We start from the raw sequence: 19,076 nt of genomic DNA, 5'->3' as shown, positions 1-19,076 counted from the left end.
GTGGTCCGCCTTCATCTTTTACCTGCCAAGGTCATTTCAGACAGGGGAACTCAATTTGTTTCTAAATTTTGGCGGGAATTGTTGTCTCTCATGGGGGTGGAGCAGGGGTTAAGCAGCGCTTACCATCCCGAGACCGACGGCCAGACAGAACGTCTTAATCAAACGTTAGAGCAATATTTGCGTTGTTTCACGAATTATCAACAATCTGATTGGTATGAATTGCTTCCTTTAGCTGAATATTGTTATAACAACACGTTTCACTCGTCCATTGGTATGTCTCCATTTAAAGCTGTGTTTGGATATGATAGCCCTCCTCTCCCCTTTCTGGACAGGTCGGGGGAGGACTCCACCCCCCCCTCTGATGCGGGCTCGTGGTGCAAATCATTACAATCTGCTTGGCCTCTCCTATGTCACACTCTTGATTCTGCTAAGGAGAAATACAAATCGCAAGCTGATAAACACAGGGCCAAAGAATGGGATGTCAAACCTGGAGATTCTGTGTATGTCTCCACAAAAAATATCAAGATGTTAAGACCCAGTAAAAAACTGGGTTGGAAATACATTGGCCCGTTCAAAGTTCGCAAAGTGTTGAATGATGTTGCTGTTGATGTAATTTTGCCTAAAAATCTGCAGTCTTTACATTCTGTATTCCATTTCAGTTTATTGAAAAAAGATACTGGTCAATGTAAATGGAGGGAAAGTAATGTTCAGCCACCTCCTATTTTGGTGGAAGGCCAGGAGCACTGGCTCACACATTTTTCGTCTCAGCTCAGGGAGGATGGCTCCAGAGCAAACTAATTGATGCAGTGGCCAAATCGCTCGCTCACAACTTTAATGCCGGTCGCTCACAGAGTAGAATTTTTGTTCACGAGACTCCACAGCTTAGAGGGAGCATTGCTTGCTGTGCCATATTCAGACTGGGTTCCTCACTGTTAAAAAATATTGACAATTGGGACAATACACCAGCACATGAAGCTGCTTTTATCCTGGGTCAGCTTGTTGCTCTATCAGGGTTGCTATTGTCTACTCTGACTGGCAGCAGCTCTCCAGGGTTTCAGGCGGAGGAGAACAACGTCTGGGTCCAGTGGTACCTTTAAAGCCAACAAAGTTTTACTCAAAGGGTAATCCTTCATGTGCGAAGCACACTTCCTCAGACAAATGGGAATACAAATTAGGATTAGGACAGACCGCAGCAAGGCGGGGGCAAAACTCAACAGCTCATAAATGCACCAGGATAGCATCCGGACACTTGGGAAAAGACCACTCCTGTTTAGGAGTCGTGGTGGAGCAAAAGAACCTGGTGGAAACGGTCCTAGAATTTCTTAGCTTCAGCTCAGTGTTAAGTGTAGGGCTGCCAAGTGGGGGCGGGTGGCGGGTAACCCCCCGCCTCGGAGGCCCGTTTCCCGCCGCCACGGAATCGGGCCCCGGGGGGAACTTTGCCCTGGTGTGCGTGTCACCTGGAGTGATGCAGGCACGCTGGGGGTGGGGCCACACCCTATGGTTTTTCCTTGTATGGCCGTGGCCCCGCCCCCAGCGTGCCTGCGTCACGTCCGGGTGACGCGCGCGCGCACACACACCCGACGCCGGGTGTGCTACTATTATGAATCGTAATGTAAATATCTGATATGCAGGATGTATTTTCATTGTTACAAATGGAACATAATCAAAGCATAGTGATCCCCCGCTGTGATTTGGTGAGACTTGGGAGCTCTGTCCTAAGACCATCGAAAATTTGTGTTTTTCGATGGTCTTAGGCGACCCCTGTGAAAGGGTTGTTTGACCCCCCAAACGGGTCACGACCCACAGGTTGAGAACCGCTGATTACTAAGAGATTATGTGAAAGACTCCTGCCCACACACCCCGGAGAGCTCTGTGAGAAACTGCTCTTGAGAGAACAGGTCTGAGAGAACTATGGCTTGCCCAAGGTCATCCAGCAGCTGCAAGTGGAGGAGTGGGGACTCAAACCCAGTTCTCCCAGATTAGAGTCCACGCACCTAACCACTGCACCGAACTGGACAGTTCTCACAATGGAGGGAAGCAAGCAGTGGGGTCCCACAAGAATCGATATTTGGGCTGGCACTACTTAATTTTTTCATAAATAATCTGGAACTAGGGGTGAGTAGTATATGCTGTTTTAAACTTTCATTTGCAGGCAGACGCTGCAAGCAACCATCAAGTCCTGGACTTCTTTAACACGGTTAAATCCATGGGAGGTAGGACCTCTTCTAAAAATCTGAGTTTCCCCAGCATTTACAAATTACTGGGTTTCAATAACCACAACTGCAGAAGCCGTTGACCAGGATGAAGGCAAGAACTTGGGTTGGGGGCTTAGCAGCGCTCTATGTAATTGTTGGTTTCTTGTCTTCCTGCATTCACGGAACTCGGCCAATTTCCACTCCCCCGTGGAGCTCGCTGGGTGACCTTGGGCCAGTCACTCTCCCTTAGCTTAAGCTACCTCACAGGGTTGTTGTGTTGATAAAATGGAGGAGAGGCAAAGGATGTAAGTCGCTTTGGCCTCCACTTGGGACGAAGGCGGAGTATGAATGAAGTAAATAAATAATAGCTTGAGAGAACCCTCTTTGTAGAATTTAACACTAATCATTCTTTGTGTGATTTCTCCTTATAGGCTCTTCAGAATGAATGGAACACCCGTGACTAGTGGAATATCCTCGAAGCCATGGCATTTGGACCGATGGGGCTTTTAAATTGGAGAACAGTACATGGATTTCCCCTTTACTCTTTTCTTCATGTTGAATGGGAAGAGCTGGACTTTGGACTGCTGAAGAAACGAAACACATCTCTGTCCAGTAAATGGCACCATTTTCTGTGCAATTCCTGTAAAATTCAAGAATGACCAGCAGAAGTTGCATTGAGCAAGGACTAATTAATTATTTGGCATATACTCCACCAGCCAAAACTACAGACATGACTCATCATCGTTCTGCTGTCTAATAGGAGTTACCCTCCGTAATGTGAATGTATTACATCTCTAATAATCAATGCTGGGAAATCCTGATAAAGAACTGGAACCCCACCCCAAAGGAAAGATGGTGACTTCAGTATATTATAGACACACACACACACCCCGGTGCCATACTGTGGACAGATTGTAAAGTACCTTGGTGAATTTAGTCCAGGGGAAACAATCGAAATGTTGTAAATTGTGGAATAGGATCACCAAGGACAGGATTACATGACAAACAACATGGTGTCGTTACCTGAACTGGACCCAGAGAAGGGGAAATTAGCTTATTATAAGGTTCCGAAAGGAATAACACAAAATCTTGTAGACTGTGTATAACAGAGAGGATCTCAGTAGTGATACCCCAAATTAAAATTACGGAGAGAGAGAGAGAGAGAGAGAGAGAGAGAGAGAGAGAGAGAGAATTTTATTGTATATAAAATAAAATTTAAAAAATTAAAAATATAAACTACTCTAAGTACCTGAGAACTGATTTCCCAAGCGCTCACACACACACACACATGAAACTGAGACTAGAGTGAGGATGAGGGGAAGAAACAAGCATAGGGAGGGAAGGAGGTTCAGAAGGGGGACTACTACCTGATCCAAGGTGTGTGAGAGGCTTGAGAATCGCGGGAAGTCCATGCAGCAGACGTCCAAGGTGGCAGAGCATTGAGGAGGAAAAGGGGAACTGAGAAGTGTACGGGGTATCCAGGTAGTGGGAGAACCTGGCACGTTTTCCACCCACTTGAGACCCCACTTTCCCAGGTCGGGATTGGTCCAAGATATGAAGTTTTTATTTGACTGGAGAGTTTGATGATAACTGCTGTGAAAACCTGGCAGGAAGATTAGGAAGGAAATACCTGACATTCCAAGGTAGGGTAGTTGTTGGATGGTCTGAGGGATCAGGCATGAATGATGGGTTTAAATGTCCTCTTGATGACTCCTCCTGGGTGGATCAGATGTTAGGCTGCCCTTATCAATGGATGGGTTGGATTCTGGATACTTAAGGGTTGCCCAGCAGCCTATAGCTGGAAAGGGTTCACATTGCCTTGATGAAGCCAAAGAGGAGGCGCAAAAGATATGGTTGTATTAGGCGTGCCTTGGAGCTGGGGGAATGTAAATGGTTTATGCATTCCAGTGGTACCCTGACTCTGTGCTGTGATGTGCTCTGGACACCAGTGGCTTTGCTTTCAATGCAAAGGAATCTGATCACAGTGGATTGAAATAATATCTGGTCTGAAAAGATGCTTAGCGAACAGGGTCCTAGTGGACAAATTTGGAGTCCGGTGGCACCTTTAAGACCAACTAAGTTTTCTTCAAGGCACGAGCTTTCGTGTGCATGCACCCTTTTTCAAATACATTGGAATGGTAAGGTTCAGATTTCTAGACAGAGGCTGAACAGCAAATTAACGTGTAACATGAACATGAAGGGCACCACTGGTAGAGTTTACATTCAAACGTTCACTGTCAGAACTATAGCACACCAAACCCTGATTTTAAACCGAGGGGGACCTTGGCTCTCCTCAGGATCCTGTTGGTTTCCAGCCTGCCCTTAGGCCATATGGCATTAATCTGAGTAGTAACCACCAGATCTGGAGCTGCGGTGGCTCAAGTGGTTAAGATGCTGAACTGCAGGCTGTGGAAGGTCAGTAGTTCAGCAGTTCGAGACCCAGGGTGCCGCATGACGGAGTGAGCTCCCATCTCTAGTTCCAGCTCCTGCCAACCTAGCAGTTTGAAAGCAAGAAATTGCAAGTAGATAAATAGGTACTACTTCAGTGGGAAGGTAACAGCGTTCCGTGCGCCTTGGTGTTTAGTCCCCAGTTTTGTCTTGGCCCCAGTTTTGTCTTGTTTCCTTGGCTGTGTGATTACTGGGAGGTCTGTTTTGTTTAGTCATCATGCTGGCCACATGACCACGGAAACGTCTTCGGACAGCGCTGGCTCTTCGGCTTTGAAACAGAGATGAGCAGCGCAACCCTAGAGTCAAATTCGACTGGCTTTCGAGCAAGGGGAACCTTTACCTTTACCTTTACCCACCAGATAGGGCCTGGAGATCTCCCCGAATTATAACTGATTTCCAGACTAGAGGTCAGTTCCCCTGAAGAAATCTGGCTGCTTTGTTATGGCAACATACCCTGCTTGAGGTGCCTTCCCTTCCCAAACCCCACCCTCCGCAGCCTGTATCCCCAAATCTTCAAGAATTTCCCAAACCAAATCTGGCAACCTGAGCCCATTCCAGCCCAAGTACACGCCTGCATTTCATGGAATTTATTTACACACAGGGGGCAGCATCGTTGGTTCACACTTTCTTGTCCGTAACTTTATCCCTGTTCACTTGTTAAATAGTGGGTTCCATGGATGAACAGACCACAAGCCTAGTGATCAGTTCTACTTTATTAGTGATTTCAGCAAGCACAAGACAAGACTCCGGAGCCTCGGCTCTATTAAATAGCATGCAATTGCCACACCCAAACACACCCCACTCCCAGTGATAGGCTATTTACATAACATTACTACTAGATTGGTTACTTTCAGAATCCTGGCAGGCTATTGTTCTTATGCTCCAAACTCAGCCAGTCTCTGGGGTAATTCAATCAGGGATTATTCAATCCCAATACATAACACCACTTATTTACTGTATATACTTAATGGCTACAAAGAGGATGAGATATCCGGATTTGAATGTTGCTTGTTTCAAGTTGTGGGACTTTTCCTCAGCCGAGAATCAATGGTAGACAAATATCCAAAGAGGGGGAAAGCAGGCACACTATGATCCGCTCTTCTATGTGATAAACTTCTCTTCTGGATATCTTATCCTTTTTGGACTCCTTGGATAGAAATCTCTTTGGATTCTACACAGACATTTGTTTGTATTGAACTTATAGGGTTTTCCATTTGGACTGGACTTATATCGTTTTCCATTTAGCAATTAAAATATGTAACCTGATAAGTGAATGTGTTAAAAAGTAAGAATATTATATGAAAAATAAGGAAACGTAACTTGTTTGATAACTTTATTTTTTGTGCACCGTATCACAGTTTCTTGTTCTCAGTGGCCTGTGTTTCATTGGCTGTGATTCCTCTGTCTTGGTATACTTGCTGGCTGGCAGCTATGCATGTGAACTGACTCCACCGAAAAGCATTGAGTTTGAGAAAGTGTATTTATGACAGTCCATTCACACATGGAAGTTATCACTTGATCTTGCAGTTATCAGTGAGGAACATGCATGTGTGAATAAGTCCATAGTGAATATGAAGAGTGAAAGAGGGTGGTTAGGAGATGATCTCGAGCATACGGAGGGGGAGGGTAGAGCATTGGCTTGGCATGTAAAATATCCCAAGTGGTAGAGCAGTGGTAGAGCATTGGCTTGGCATGCAAAACATCCCAAATTCTACCCCTAGTATCTTCAGTTAAAAGGATCAGGTAGTATAATGAACACTCCCTAGCCTGAACTCTCTCTAAAAGCTAAAATGACTAAACTGAGGCTGTTGTACTTTGGTCACATTATGAGAAGATAAGAGTTGCTGGAAAAGACAATCCTGCTAGGAAAAGTTGAAGGCAGCAGGAAAAGAGGAAGACCCAAGATGAGATGGATTGACTCAGTCAAGGAAGCCAAAGCTCTCAGTTTGCAAGACCTGAGCAAGGCTGTTAACGATAGGACATTTCGGAGGTCATTAATGCACAGGGTCACCATAAGTTGGAAACGAGTTAACGGCACTTAACACAAACGAACACAGTACAGTGAGAGACTTTGACCTGAAACCCTGAAGAGCTGTTGCAACTCAGAGTAGATTAATTAATTTGGATAAACCAATGGGGTGACTCTATAACTTCCCATGGGGAGGGGGGGATGATGAGGGATAAAACACATAGTTCAGGTCCAAAGATGGAGAGCATTTAAAAAGTAAGATGGGGTTTGGAATAGGAACAGGTAGCATTTCATTTTGACTTGAGGGGAGAGGGTAATGACTTTAACATGTATAAACTTGTTTTGGATTCATCTGCTGAAATGAAAGGTGCTATTTTGAACTGTTGGGTTTGCATCTGGATACTGTAGGGTCCTTGATGGTTTCCTTCTTGCTGTACAAGTCACCTCTGACCCTGAAGATTTAGATGGCTCTGTAAGCATTTGGGTTAAGTGATGAGTTTCTGAGCTTTTTTTTTTTTAAAAAAAATAATAATTCTGAGCACATGCAATATGCATTTCTTTAAACAATGCATGACCACAACCCATTCATCGTACTTGGGATCAAGAAGGGCTTGCAGTTCAGAGAGTGCATTTTAATAGGCTCCCCTTCTAAGAATTAACCCCTGCAGCAGCACAATAGCAAAAAATAAAAAAGCAATGTTTTTAGAATTAACCTTTTTGTCCTATCATCACCAAATACTTTGGCAGAAGGATTTTTTGCAGTCTTTCGATACTTCTCTGCACATGATTTTAAGGAGAGATGTAGTTCTGTTCTTTTTCTAATGCCAGTGGAGGATCAGTATCCTAGTCCATGCAAACTACCTCTGCATTTCCAACCAGTGGAGCAGATGGTTGCTATTAGATTCCCCCCCCCCCAATATGGATTTTCTTCCTCCACCCCCTTCCTCACTTTCCATTTGTTTTGCCTTTGGCAATTTCATTTTTGTGAGGTCTGAAATAGTGACTTTTATAAAATGTGAATGTGTTTTTTCTCTGTTGGCAGAGGTTTGTCGTATGTCTTTAATGGAAATTTTACAAAATCTGACCACCTTTCCCTCCTTAAATTTTGGGAGGTTTGGTATGGGGTCTTGTTTATTTTTAAAATGAAAAAATTAATAAAATCTAAGGGCATTGCCTTCATTTTAGGGGAGGATTGGACTATGGCCTTTTTTATAATGGAAGTTTTATAGCATTTCAAAGCCTTTCAACCCCCTAATTTTGGGGGATTTTTTTTTTTTTGGGGGGAATAATACATTTGTATCCCATTACAAACCATACTACAGAACATTTTAAAAAATACATACAAAACCTCACAGTATCTTTACATTTTTAACAAATATAAACAAATATTGATATTCTTCAAATATAAAACATTTGTTGTTGTTGTTCAGTCGCACAGTCGAGTCCGACTCTTCGCGACCCCATGGACAATCTCCCGCCAGGCTCTCCTGTCTTCCGCCGTCCTCCGAAGTTGGCTCAATTTCATGTTCGTTGCATCGCTGACACTGTCTAACCATCTCATCCTTTGCCGTCCCTGTCTTCTTTGACCTTCAATCTTTCCCAGCATCAGGGTCTTTTCCAGTGAGTGCTCCCTTCTCATTTGGTGGCCAAAGTATTTGAGCTTCAGTTTCATTATCTGGCCTTCCAGGGAACAGTCAGGGTTGATTTCTTTGAGGATTGACTGATTTGTTCTTCTTGCAGTCCAAGGGACTCTCAAGAGTCTTCTCCAGCACCATAGTTCAAAAGAATCTATTCTTCGGCGCTCGGCCTTCCTTATAGTCCAACTCTCACAGCCATACATGACTACTGGGAATACCATTGCTTTGACCATGCGGACTTTTGTTGGCAGGGTGATGTCTCTACTTTTTATCATGCTGTTTAGGTTCGCCATCGCTTTCCTCCCAAGGAGCAGGCGTCTTTTAATTTCATGGCTGCAGTCACAGTCTGCGGTGATCTGGGATCCCAGGAACGTGAAGTCTGTCACTACTTCCACGACTTCCCCTTCTATTTGCCAAGGAGTGATGGGGCCGGATGCCATGATCTTAGTTTTTTTGATGTTGAGCTTCAAGCCCACTTTTGCGCTCTCCTCTTTTACTCTGAGCAAGAGGCTCTTTAGATCCTTTTCACTTTCAGCCATTAGAGTGGTATCATCTGCATATCTGAGGTTGTTGATCTTTTCCCCAGCAATCTTAATTCCCGCTTGTGATTCATCCAGGCCAGCATTTCGCATGATGTACTCTGCATATATATTAAATAAGCAAGGTGACAGTATACATCCTTGTCGTACTCCTTTTCCTATGCTGAACCAATCAGTTGTTCCGTATCCGGTTCTAACTGTCGCTTCTTGGCCCTTATACAGGTTTCTCAAGAGACATGTGAGGTGGTCTGGTACTCCCATCTCTTTAAGGACCTGCCATAGTTTGTTGTGATCCACACAGTCAAAAGCTTTAGCATAGTCAATGAAGCAGAAGTAGATATTTTTCTGGTACTCTCTTGCTTTCTCCATAATCCAGCGAATGTTGGCAATTTGATCTCTAGTTCCTCTACCTCTTCGAAACCCAGCTTGTACTTCTGGTAGTTCTCTATCCACGTACTGTTGAAGCCTAGCTTGTAGGATCTTGAGCATGACCTTGCTAGCGTGTGATATGAGTGCAATTGTGCGATAGTTTGAACATTCCTTGGCATTGCCCTTCTTTGGGATTGGAATGTATACTGATCTTTTCCAATCCTGTGGCCACTGTTGCGTTTTCCAAATTTGCTGGCAAATGGAGTGCAGAACTTTAACAGCATCATCTTCTAAGACTTTGAATAGCTCAGCTGGAATACCATCACCTCCACTAGCTTTGTTGTTAGTAATGCTTTCTAAGGCCCATTTAACTTCACATTCCAGGATGTCTGGCTCAAGGTCAGTGATTATACCGTCGTGTTTGTCAAGGACATTGAGGTCTTTCTTGTATAGTTCTTCTGTGTATTCTTGCCATCTTTTCCTAATCTCTTCTGCTTCTGTTAGGTCCCTACCGTTTTTGTCCTTTATCATGGCCAGCTTTGCATGGAACGCTCCCTTGATTTCTCCAATTTTCTTGAAGAGATCTCTAGTCCTTCCCATTCTATTGTTTTCTTCTATTACTTTGCACTGTTCATTCAGGAAGGCCTCCTTATCTCTCCTTGCTGTTCTCTGGAAATCTGCGTTCAGTTGGGTAAATCTTTCCTTTTCGCCTTTGCCTTTCGCTTTCCTTCTTTCCTCTGCTATTTGTAAAGCCTCATCAGAAAGCCATTTTGCTTTCTTGCATTTCTTTTTCTTTGGTATGGTGGTGATTGCTGCCTCCTGTACGATGTCACGAACCTCTGTCCATAGTTCTTCAGGCACTCTATCTATCAAATCCAGACCCTTGAATCTATTCTTCACCTCTACTGTATATTCATCAGGGATGCGATCTAGGTCAAACCTGAATGGCCTCGTGGTTTTCCCAATTTTCTTCAGTTTAAGTCTGAATTTTGCAATGAGTAGCTCATGATCTGAACCACAGTCAGCTCCAGGTCTTGTTTTTACTGACTGGATAGAGCTTCTCCATCTTTGACTGCAAATTATATAGTCAATCTGATTTCGGTGTTGCCCATCTGGTGATGTCCATGTGTAGAGTCGCCTCTTAGGTTGTTGGAAAAGGGTGTTCGCTATGACCAGTGTGTTCTCTTGACAAAACTCTGTTAACCTTTGCCCTGCTTCATTTTGCTTTCCAAGGCCAAACTTGTCTGTTATTCCAGTTACCTTTTCACTTCCTACTTTAGCATTCCAGTCCCCTATGATGATGAGGACATCATTTTTTGGTGTTAGTTCTAGGAGGTGTTGTAGGTCTTCATAGAACCGGTCCACTTCAGCCTCTTCTGCATCAGTGGTTGGGGCATAGACTTGGATTACTGTGATGTTGAATGGTTTGCCTTGGAATCGGACAGAAATCATTCTGTCATTTTTGAGATTGTATCCCAGTACTGCCTTTTGCACTCTCTTGTTGACTATAAAGGCCACACCATTTTTTCTACGAGATTCCTGGCCACAGTAGTAGATATAATGGTCTTCTGAGTTAAATTCGCCCATTCCTGTCCACTTTAGTTCACTGATTCCTAGGATATCGATGTTCAGTCTTGCCATCTCATTTTTGACCACGTCAAGCTTACCTTGATTCATAGATCTTACATTCCAGGTTCCTATGTAGTATTGTTCTTTGCAGCATTGGACTTTCCTTTCACCATCAGACACATCCACAACTGAGGGTCCTTTCGGCTTTGGCCCAGCCGCTTCACTCTTTCTGGGGTTACTTGTACTTGTCCTCTGCTCTTCCTCAGTAGCATATTGGACACCTTCCGACCTGAGGGGCTCATCTTCCGGCGTCATATCTTTTAGCCTTTTGATACTGTCCATGGGGTTTTCTTGGCAAACATACTGGAGTGGGTTGCCATTACTTCTCCAGGTGGATCACGCTTGGTCTGAGTTCTCTGCTGTGGCCTGTCCGTCTTGGGTGGCCCTTCACGGCATAGCCCACAGCTTCATTGAACTGCGCAAGCCCCCTCGCCACGACAAGGCAGTGATCCATGAGGGGGAATATAAAACATACTAACACCATTTTACAATATCTTTTGCCACATCTTCATACAATATACAAAACTTTTATTACTGATATATATATATTACTGCTATATATATATATATATTCTCAGGGCTATTTTGGGGCAGGAACGCACAGGAACGGAGTTCCGGCTGGCTCCCAAGTTGGCCACGCCCAGCAGGAACTCATTAGCATAATAGGCCACCCCCAACAGCAGAAACTCATTAGGATTGGCTACATTAACATGCAAAGGAGTTCCTGCTACAAAAAAAGCCCTGGGTTTTGACAACAAACAAGGTACACAGAATAACAAGCAAAAGGTGGGTGTGGCTGGATAACCACACTTCTGGTAACATGGGGGTGCGGCCTAATGTGCTAATGAGCTGTGCAGTCAGGGGTGTGGCCTAATATGCTAATGAGTTCCTGCTGGGCTTTTTCTACAAAAAGAGTCCTGTATATTCTCCTTTTACATATTATCTCTTACATTATGGGAGGTTCAGTTCCCTCCAACCACAGCCACCAAGCCCTCCATTTATTTCCAGCCGTTATTTCCTTATCACACTGTGCCAGCTCAAGTTTCTGATGTATGTACTCGATCGTTCTAACAGAGGAAATATTTCTCAGACTTCTCTATTGTTTTGCTCTCATCCCTGTCAAAACCGTGTGCCACTACAAAACTGATCAACCTAACTGTTGATCACAGTGCTTGCCTACAAATGTGCAGGCCCCCATTTCGCTCTCCTTGTATGTCGCCTACAGGTACATCTTTGCGCACATTCAGTCCTTTTATTCTTTGTTTTACCTCTTCTTTACGTATCTGTCTTCTTTCCATTCTCCATCCCCCTTCCAAACATCTTCTATGGGGTCCTTGCACACCTTCTTGAGGTTATCCACTGGCTATCATCTCCCATTTCTGGTCCTTTAATTACGCTCCACTTAGAAGTCTTCACAACCCCTTCCCACACTTCTTTGGAAGTCAGACACTCCCTCAAAAAGAACTCAAAAGTTAGTTTATTCTCCCTGTCACTCCTGCTCATGAGTGTTCAGTTATTGCCATCCAAGGGTTTTCCCAAAAAAATGTTTGGGACTCAGTGAAACATTCTCCACCTCGTCTCCTTCATTTCTGGGCAATTTAAGCTGCCATCTTTTCTTTTATAACAGAAGCTTTATAAAATATGTTAAGTCTCCCTCCCCCATTTCTGAAAAGTTAATACGGTCTCCTTTCTGTTCCATTTTTTAATGGAAAGTTTCAGGTGAGGGTAACTGTATTCAGTCTGGTGGGGTAGTTATGTTGGTCTGAAGCAGCCAGACAAAGTTTGAGTCTAGCGGTGCCTTTAAGACCAACAAAGTTCTATTCAAGGTATAAACTTCCCTGTGTATCTGTACTTGAGGAAGTGTGAGAGCACACAAAAGCTTATACCATGAATAAAACTTTGTTGGTCTTAAATGTGCCACTGGACTCAAACTTTGTATTAATTCTGTTGTTGTAGTAGTAGAACAACCCAAATCAAGTACAAAAACAATAAAGTCAATAAATAAGTATACAGTACAAAATATAAGTTCAGCATAAACTTAACCATCAAATGGATTAATTTGTTAAACATGTCAATCTGTAGAATGGTTAAATCAGTAAAGCGCTGAATTGTTAAATTTATGAATTACTGTTGTTTAAAACTGGTGGATTTGTAGTTTAGTATAGGTTGTGCTGTTAAAGAGGGTTAAATCACTAGAATTTGTATTTGTAATTTGGAAGATGCATGTACTTTGGAACAAATTGTATGTATGTTTAAAGTTTTTTTTAAAAAAATTAAAATCTATCTGTCCCCCCCCAAATAACATAAAATCTATTTTCCCAAAGTCAAGCCCAGCAGCACCTGAAGAGCCAACGAAATCTTACAAGGCAGACACGCTTTTGTGAATCAAAGCTCACCAGCGGATTTCAATAGAACTTTTTTTTTTTTAATTGGACCTTTTGAAACCCCCCCCACAAAAACCCCCCACAAAAAACCGATTTCATTCCCCGCATTGAGAAAGCCTCCGGCTAAGCACGCCGCTTCTCCCCCGGCCCTCCGCCTGTCCCAACAAAAGGGCGGGAAAGAGGCGCAGCGGCTAATCCGCCCGCTCTCTCCAACCCTCCGCCGCGGTCATCCCGCCGCTCTGAGGTAAACCAGCCGCCGCTGCCTTTGCAGCCCTTTTGTCTTCCCTCTCCGGCCACCCCCGGGAGGGAAGAAGCAGCGCCGGGCGGGCATTTCCCGCCCTTTGGGCACCGGCCCCTCTCCCTCAGGCGGCGGCGCCCCTCACGGGTAGGGGGACGACGACGGGAGGCGGCGGCGGTGGCAATTGGTCCTCGGGAGAGGCCGGTCGAGGCCTCCTCGGCCAATGAGCGCAGGCCAGTTCGGAAAGGGGCGGCGCCAAGAGCCGGTTTATGTGCCCGCACGTTAGCCGGCCGCGGGTTCCGACGGTCATGGTCGAGTCCGAGCAAACGGCCCGCGGGTTGGGCAAAGCCCTCTCCTTCGTCGAGCCCGCCCCCCAGGTGCTCGAGATCGGGGGCGGCTGCAAGCCCGTGGTCGAAGTGCGGGTGCTGGTGATCAACACGGGGGGGACCATCGGGATGGTGCCGCAGACGCAGGGTGAGTGAGCGAGCGAGTGAATGCGTGGGGCGCGCAGGCTGGGGTTGCCAGCCTCCAGGTGGGGGCTGGAGATCTCCCGGAATGGCAGCGGATCTCCGGACGACGTCCGTCACTTAAATTGCTCTTTCTTCATTTAAAGCGTTTGTTCTGCTTCTCCTGGAGAAGGTGGCTGCTTTAGGAGGTGGGCTGCATGGCATTGTATATCCCCACCGAGGTCCCTCCCCTCACTAAACCCCACTCTGGCAGGATCCTCCCTTAAATCTCCAGGTATTTCTGAACCTGGAGCTGGCAACCCTAGTGTGTATCCAGGGCAGTTCCCCTGGATGCGCACTAGGGTTCCCAGCTCCAATACCTGTCCTGGTAGAATAACTCCGCTTTGCCACCTGTCCTCCAACCCCCACCAAGATGCTGCATGCGTCTTAATCCTTTTTTAAGGTTTTAAAAGTAGTTTTCGCAATAAACACTGTGGATAGTGCAGGACAGCAGGCAGATGATGAAATCACGGGCAAGGAAAATGGTAGGATAGAATGGGCATTGTTGCAGAAGAACTGCACGTTGGGTAGGTTTAATAATCAAATACTTTAAATAAGCAATCTTGAAAATTGGGTCACACCACTGGAAGTTCTCTTTTGTTAAAGGGTTCGTAAGCAGACACGAAGACTGGAGAGGTAAAAAGATAATAATAATTCCAAATGTGACTTCCTTTTTAACCTGTTTTTACTGGAGTCCGTGGCACCTTAAAGATCAAAAATATGTCGCTCCAAGCAGAAGGTTTCATGGGCTAGAGCCAGCCCACTTCAATTTATGTGGTGATAAAATTTTGTTGGTCTCTAAGGCGCCCCAGGAAGCAACTCCAGGGCACTTCGCACACACAAGATGCTGCAAAGTCCAGTAAAAAGATAAAAAAGGAAGTCATTTTTCCTAAACAGTTTTGTTATGACCAAACTTCCGTTAATTCTGGAAGTGTTTGCTAAAACTTCACAAGGCTCCTTTCAGACAGGTAAAAATTCAACAGGTGGAGCATTATTCAGTGCATCTACAGATGTCTGTTGAATTTCAGCCTGACATAGCTGACTAAGGCAGTCCCCAAGCGGGAGCATTGGGATGAGTGTGTGTGTGCATAAAGGTAAAGGTTTCCCTTGCTCGAAAGCCAGTTGAATCCAACTCTAGGGATGCGGTGCTCACCTCCATTTCAAAGCCGAAGAGCCAGCGCTGTCCAAAGACGTTTCCGTGGTCATGTGGCCGGCATGACTAAATGCCGAGGCGCACGGAACACTGTTACCTTCCCACCAAAGTGGTACCTATTTATCTACTTGCAATTTCTTGCTTTCGAACTGCTAGGTTGGCAGGAGCAGGGATCAGAGACGAGAGCTTACTCCGTCATGTGCTACTCGGATCTCAAACTGCTGAACTACCGACCTTCCGGTCTGCAGTTCAGTGTCTTAACCACTTGAGCCACTGCAGCCCTGTGTGTGTGTGTGTGTGTGTAGTGGTTGTTAAACACACACACATATACACGTTCAGCTGAATGTGTGAATCGAGGTTGTCTCTGTGCAGCACGTTTTGTGGGTTTCTGATTGCCTAGGGAGAATGGTGTACATGAAGGCTCCATGCAGACATTCAACTCAATGTTGAACTAAGGCCCTGTTCATACGAGCCATTTTGGGACAAGAGTGGGCCGACGTCAACATCTGCCTGGCGTTGCGCTCCCGTCTCCGATCCGGCCCTTCCCCCGATGAAGCGCGGCAAAAATGAACCACCTACCTTCGGTGGTTCATCCATTTGGGCCGCATCATCCTGGTCGTGGGATCGGCGACGCGTCTTGCCGCTGCCGCATCCCCAGCCCCCTGCCCCTCCCACGGCAGCCTCCCCCTCCCACTCGTATCTTCCTCCCCGGCATCTGATCATGCCGGGGAGCAACGACGCGCGGCTAACGGGATCCGCGGGATCCCGCCGCGGCGTTTCTTTTTTGGCGCGGCTTTTAAAAGCCGCGCTTCGCACCGTGTTTTCCCTGCCGTGTGGCAGGGGCTTAAGTTGAACTAACTTTTACTCTCTGCTGCCAATATTAATCAAGCTTACAGTTTTCCAAAGCAGGATTGTTAGAATGTGCCATTTCTCCTCTCTTTTCAGTGCATGCTCATCCACATTACTGATGTACTTACAGGTGGATGGCTGTGTTGGTTTGAAACAGCAAAACAAAGTTCGAGTCCAGTGGCACCTTTAATTTTATCCACGCACATGAAAGCTTATGCCTTGAATAAAACTTCGTTAGTTTTAAAAAGTGCCGTGGGATCCAAACTTTGTTTTATGTATTTGCGTTACTGTTCATTCAACCAACATCTTGAACACCTATTCCAACTAACAATCTGGGTGGTGTGACAATCCCAGAGCTATCTTAAGTAGCTTGCAGAATGGCATTTAATGTGATGGTTTCACCCAAATTTGGAAACAATTTTAGAGTAGATATAGCTCCCATGTTCAGGATAAGCAGAGATGGGAAAACAGATGAACTAGAATCTTCAAATTATGGATTTTATGCAGATATTTTAAAGGCGTGTCTATTTAAATAGGGATCTAGCGGTATTTGAAAAAGTTGGTCATGATGCTTGAGATATACGTATATATCAGGGGAGGGATTGCCCGAGAGTTTACATTAGGACCAAATAATAGCTCTTGAGTTCAAATCATGGATGTACGGCATCATGTACAGTTTGTACCTGTGGCCAGCAATAGAAAAGTTAGAGGTTATGTTGTACAAAGGCTCTACCTTTAGGTATGATTCTTACACGCCCAGGGAAGTTCTGATCGCCACTTTGGGGCAAAGAAGCAATTTTTCTCCAGGCCAGTTTGACTGGAGATCCTGGAGGGTTTTTTGTCATCTTCTGGGCATGGAACAGTGGTCACTGGGGGTGGGGGGGGGAAGGTATTTGTGAATTTCCTGCCTTGTGCAGGGGGTTGGACTAGGTGACCCTGGAGGTCCCTTCCAACTCTATGATTCTGTGATTCTTTGTGCAATGAAAAAATGGATTTGTGTATGGAGTCTCAGAGTGGCTTACAACTCCTTTCCCTTCCTCTACCCACAACAGACACCCTGTAAAGTAGGTGGGGCTGAGAGAGCTCTCTCAAGAACTGTCCTTGAGAGAACAGCTCTGAAAGAACTTATGACTGACCCAAGGTCGGACCAGCAGCTGCATGTAGAGGAGTGGGGAATCAAACCCTGTTCTCCCAGATTAGTGTCCATGCTTCTAACCACTACACCAAACTACCCCAAGGCACACCCTATGAGAACATACAATTTGTAAGTTCCAGGTAAGACCCGAAGGAGGGTTCATTCTGTCTTATCCATCAAGGACACTTGTAACATGTACAGAATATGTAGTTATGCGTGTTTACGGTGATCTGTCATGGCATCGTTGGCAGTTGTTTTGAACACGGTGTAAGTAGAGACCCAGAACTCAGCATACGGTCAACCTCTCCACATCTGGAGCAATGTTCCCTCTAAGATGTGGAGTCTTGTGAGCAAAAATTCTACTTTGTGAGCTACTGGTATTAAAGTTGTGAGCGAGCGATTTGGCTGCTGCATAAATTAGTTTGCTCTGGAGCCATCCCTCCTGAGCTAAGACAAAAATGTGTGAGCCGGAGGCTAAAAAACTGAGCTAGCTCACACTAACTCAGCTTAGAGGGAACACTGATCTGGAGGAGATCCTGTTGTCCACACCATCTGATCTGCAGCTCCATGGCACACTGTCAGTTATATCTTGTTTCTCTCTGTGTGTATCTAAGTCTGTCGCTTTGTTCTCTTGTCTCTGGGAGGCTAAGTGGTTTTGGCAATTGTTTGTTATCTGTCTGTTTCTGAATAAACTGTACTGTTGCTGAATAAACCGTACTTGTTTCTGTGAATCTCTGGAAAGATGGGGAGGATTGTGGGGAGTTCTCTCAATAGTCCTGGATCCCACTTCTCTCCAGGAGGGGTCTGACCCCCCCCTCCCCACAGAGGCCAGTGCATAATTTAATCCCTGAGAGTATATTCCTCTCTGGAGCTTGTCAACTCAACTTTGGTGAGATGTTAGCTTGTAGGACTACTTGATGCAGGCCGTCCCTGTGAGGTAGGGCAGCACCAAGAAATATTTAAACCATTTTTTTTCCTGACACCTATTGGATGCCTAACTTCTCCATGCTCTGTGGCTGCACTTCGACCTTAAGGAACTGGGTCCTTCATATTCTGGGGACCATCTCCATCTATGTGACAACTTTAGTTGTCGTTTCAGGGTTTGGCAGATGTTTCACTATCTAGGGTGCCATTTCAGACCAGCATTAGGCATTTTTGTTAGCCTTTGTTTGTTTATTGAATGGCTTTCCCATTGCTCAGACATTTGGGGGTGTATCTTTTGTTTTAGCCTAAGACCTGCAGGTATACATATTTAAATAAATGAACAGGGACAGACAGGGGACATTGCTGAGTGAAGACCTCTCCCCCCAATCCTCTTTTAGATATATGTGTGCTCTGTGCTATGAACAGCCATGTGCCAGGCAGAAATTCAGCAGTGAGGCTTTCTGTTCCATGGCTATACAGTGATGGTAAAAAGTCCCAGTAGCACCTTTAAGACTAACAAACTTTATTTTAGACTAAGCAACTGTATTGTAGTATAAGCTTTCGAGAAACACAGCTCTGTTTATCAGATGCATCAACATCTGGGAATCTCAACAAACTTTATTGTAGCATAAGCTTTCGAGAAACACAGCTCTCTTCGTCAGATGCATCTGACGAAGAGATCTGTGTTTCTCGGAAGCTTATGCTACAATAAAGTTGGTTAGTGTTAAAGGCGCTACTGGACTTTTTACTATTTGCAGCAACAGCTAACTCCTCTGGATCTATACAGTGATGGGGAGATGTGGCACCTAATGGATTTCCGCCTCTCATGTCATGCAACTCTTAAAGGCACAGAGCCTCTCTTGACTCCTTTCCCCTTCGCTGTATATTTTTCTGCTTCTTCCATAGTCATGAGGGTTAGAAGCTGGATATTCTTTTGAGGGGGTAGTACTGTCTGTCTTTTCAAGATTACCTTAAGGATTACTGGGATAACAGTTATTACACGGCTCGGATGCTTATTCAGAAGCATTTTTTTGTTCCTTCTTTCCTGTAGCATCATAATGCTACTGTGCACTGATTTCCCGTTTCCTCCACGATCTTTCC

The 19,076-nt window shown here is 45.1% G+C and overlaps 2 protein-coding genes across 3 annotated transcripts in view; both read left to right on the top strand.

The window, feature by feature from the left end:
* Positions 1–3,323, top strand: part of LOC107115984 (60 kDa lysophospholipase-like) — a 38,489-nt gene extending 35,166 nt beyond the window's left edge. Inside the window, exons 15-16 of one of the 2 annotated variants that reach the window (XM_015417800.1) lie at positions 2,153–2,213; positions 2,627–2,700. In XM_015417800.1, the coding sequence (XP_015273286.1) occupies positions 2,153–2,213; positions 2,627–2,640 (75 nt within the window). In that variant the 3' untranslated portion in view covers positions 2,641–2,700. Of the gene's footprint in view, positions 1–2,152; positions 2,214–2,626 lie in introns of both variants that reach the window. The other variant, XM_015417801.1, reaches the window with a different exon arrangement.
* A 10,393-nt stretch (positions 3,324–13,716) lies between these two features.
* LOC107115978 (60 kDa lysophospholipase-like) overlaps positions 13,717–19,076 on the top strand; it is a 121,537-nt gene continuing 116,177 nt past the window's right edge. Inside the window, exon 1 of the mRNA XM_015417790.1 lies at positions 13,717–13,882. Within this exon, the coding sequence (XP_015273276.1) occupies positions 13,717–13,882 (166 nt within the window). The remainder of the gene's footprint in view (positions 13,883–19,076) is intronic.

This window comes from Gekko japonicus, unplaced genomic scaffold (genome assembly GCF_001447785.1).
Source record: "Gekko japonicus isolate JY-2015 unplaced genomic scaffold, Gekko_japonicus_V1.1 scaffold270, whole genome shotgun sequence".
NCBI classification, from domain to species: domain Eukaryota; kingdom Metazoa; phylum Chordata; class Lepidosauria; order Squamata; family Gekkonidae; genus Gekko; species Gekko japonicus.
The sequence above is the reverse complement of the archived record's forward strand: the minus strand, read 5'-3'. Positions and strand labels throughout refer to the sequence as shown.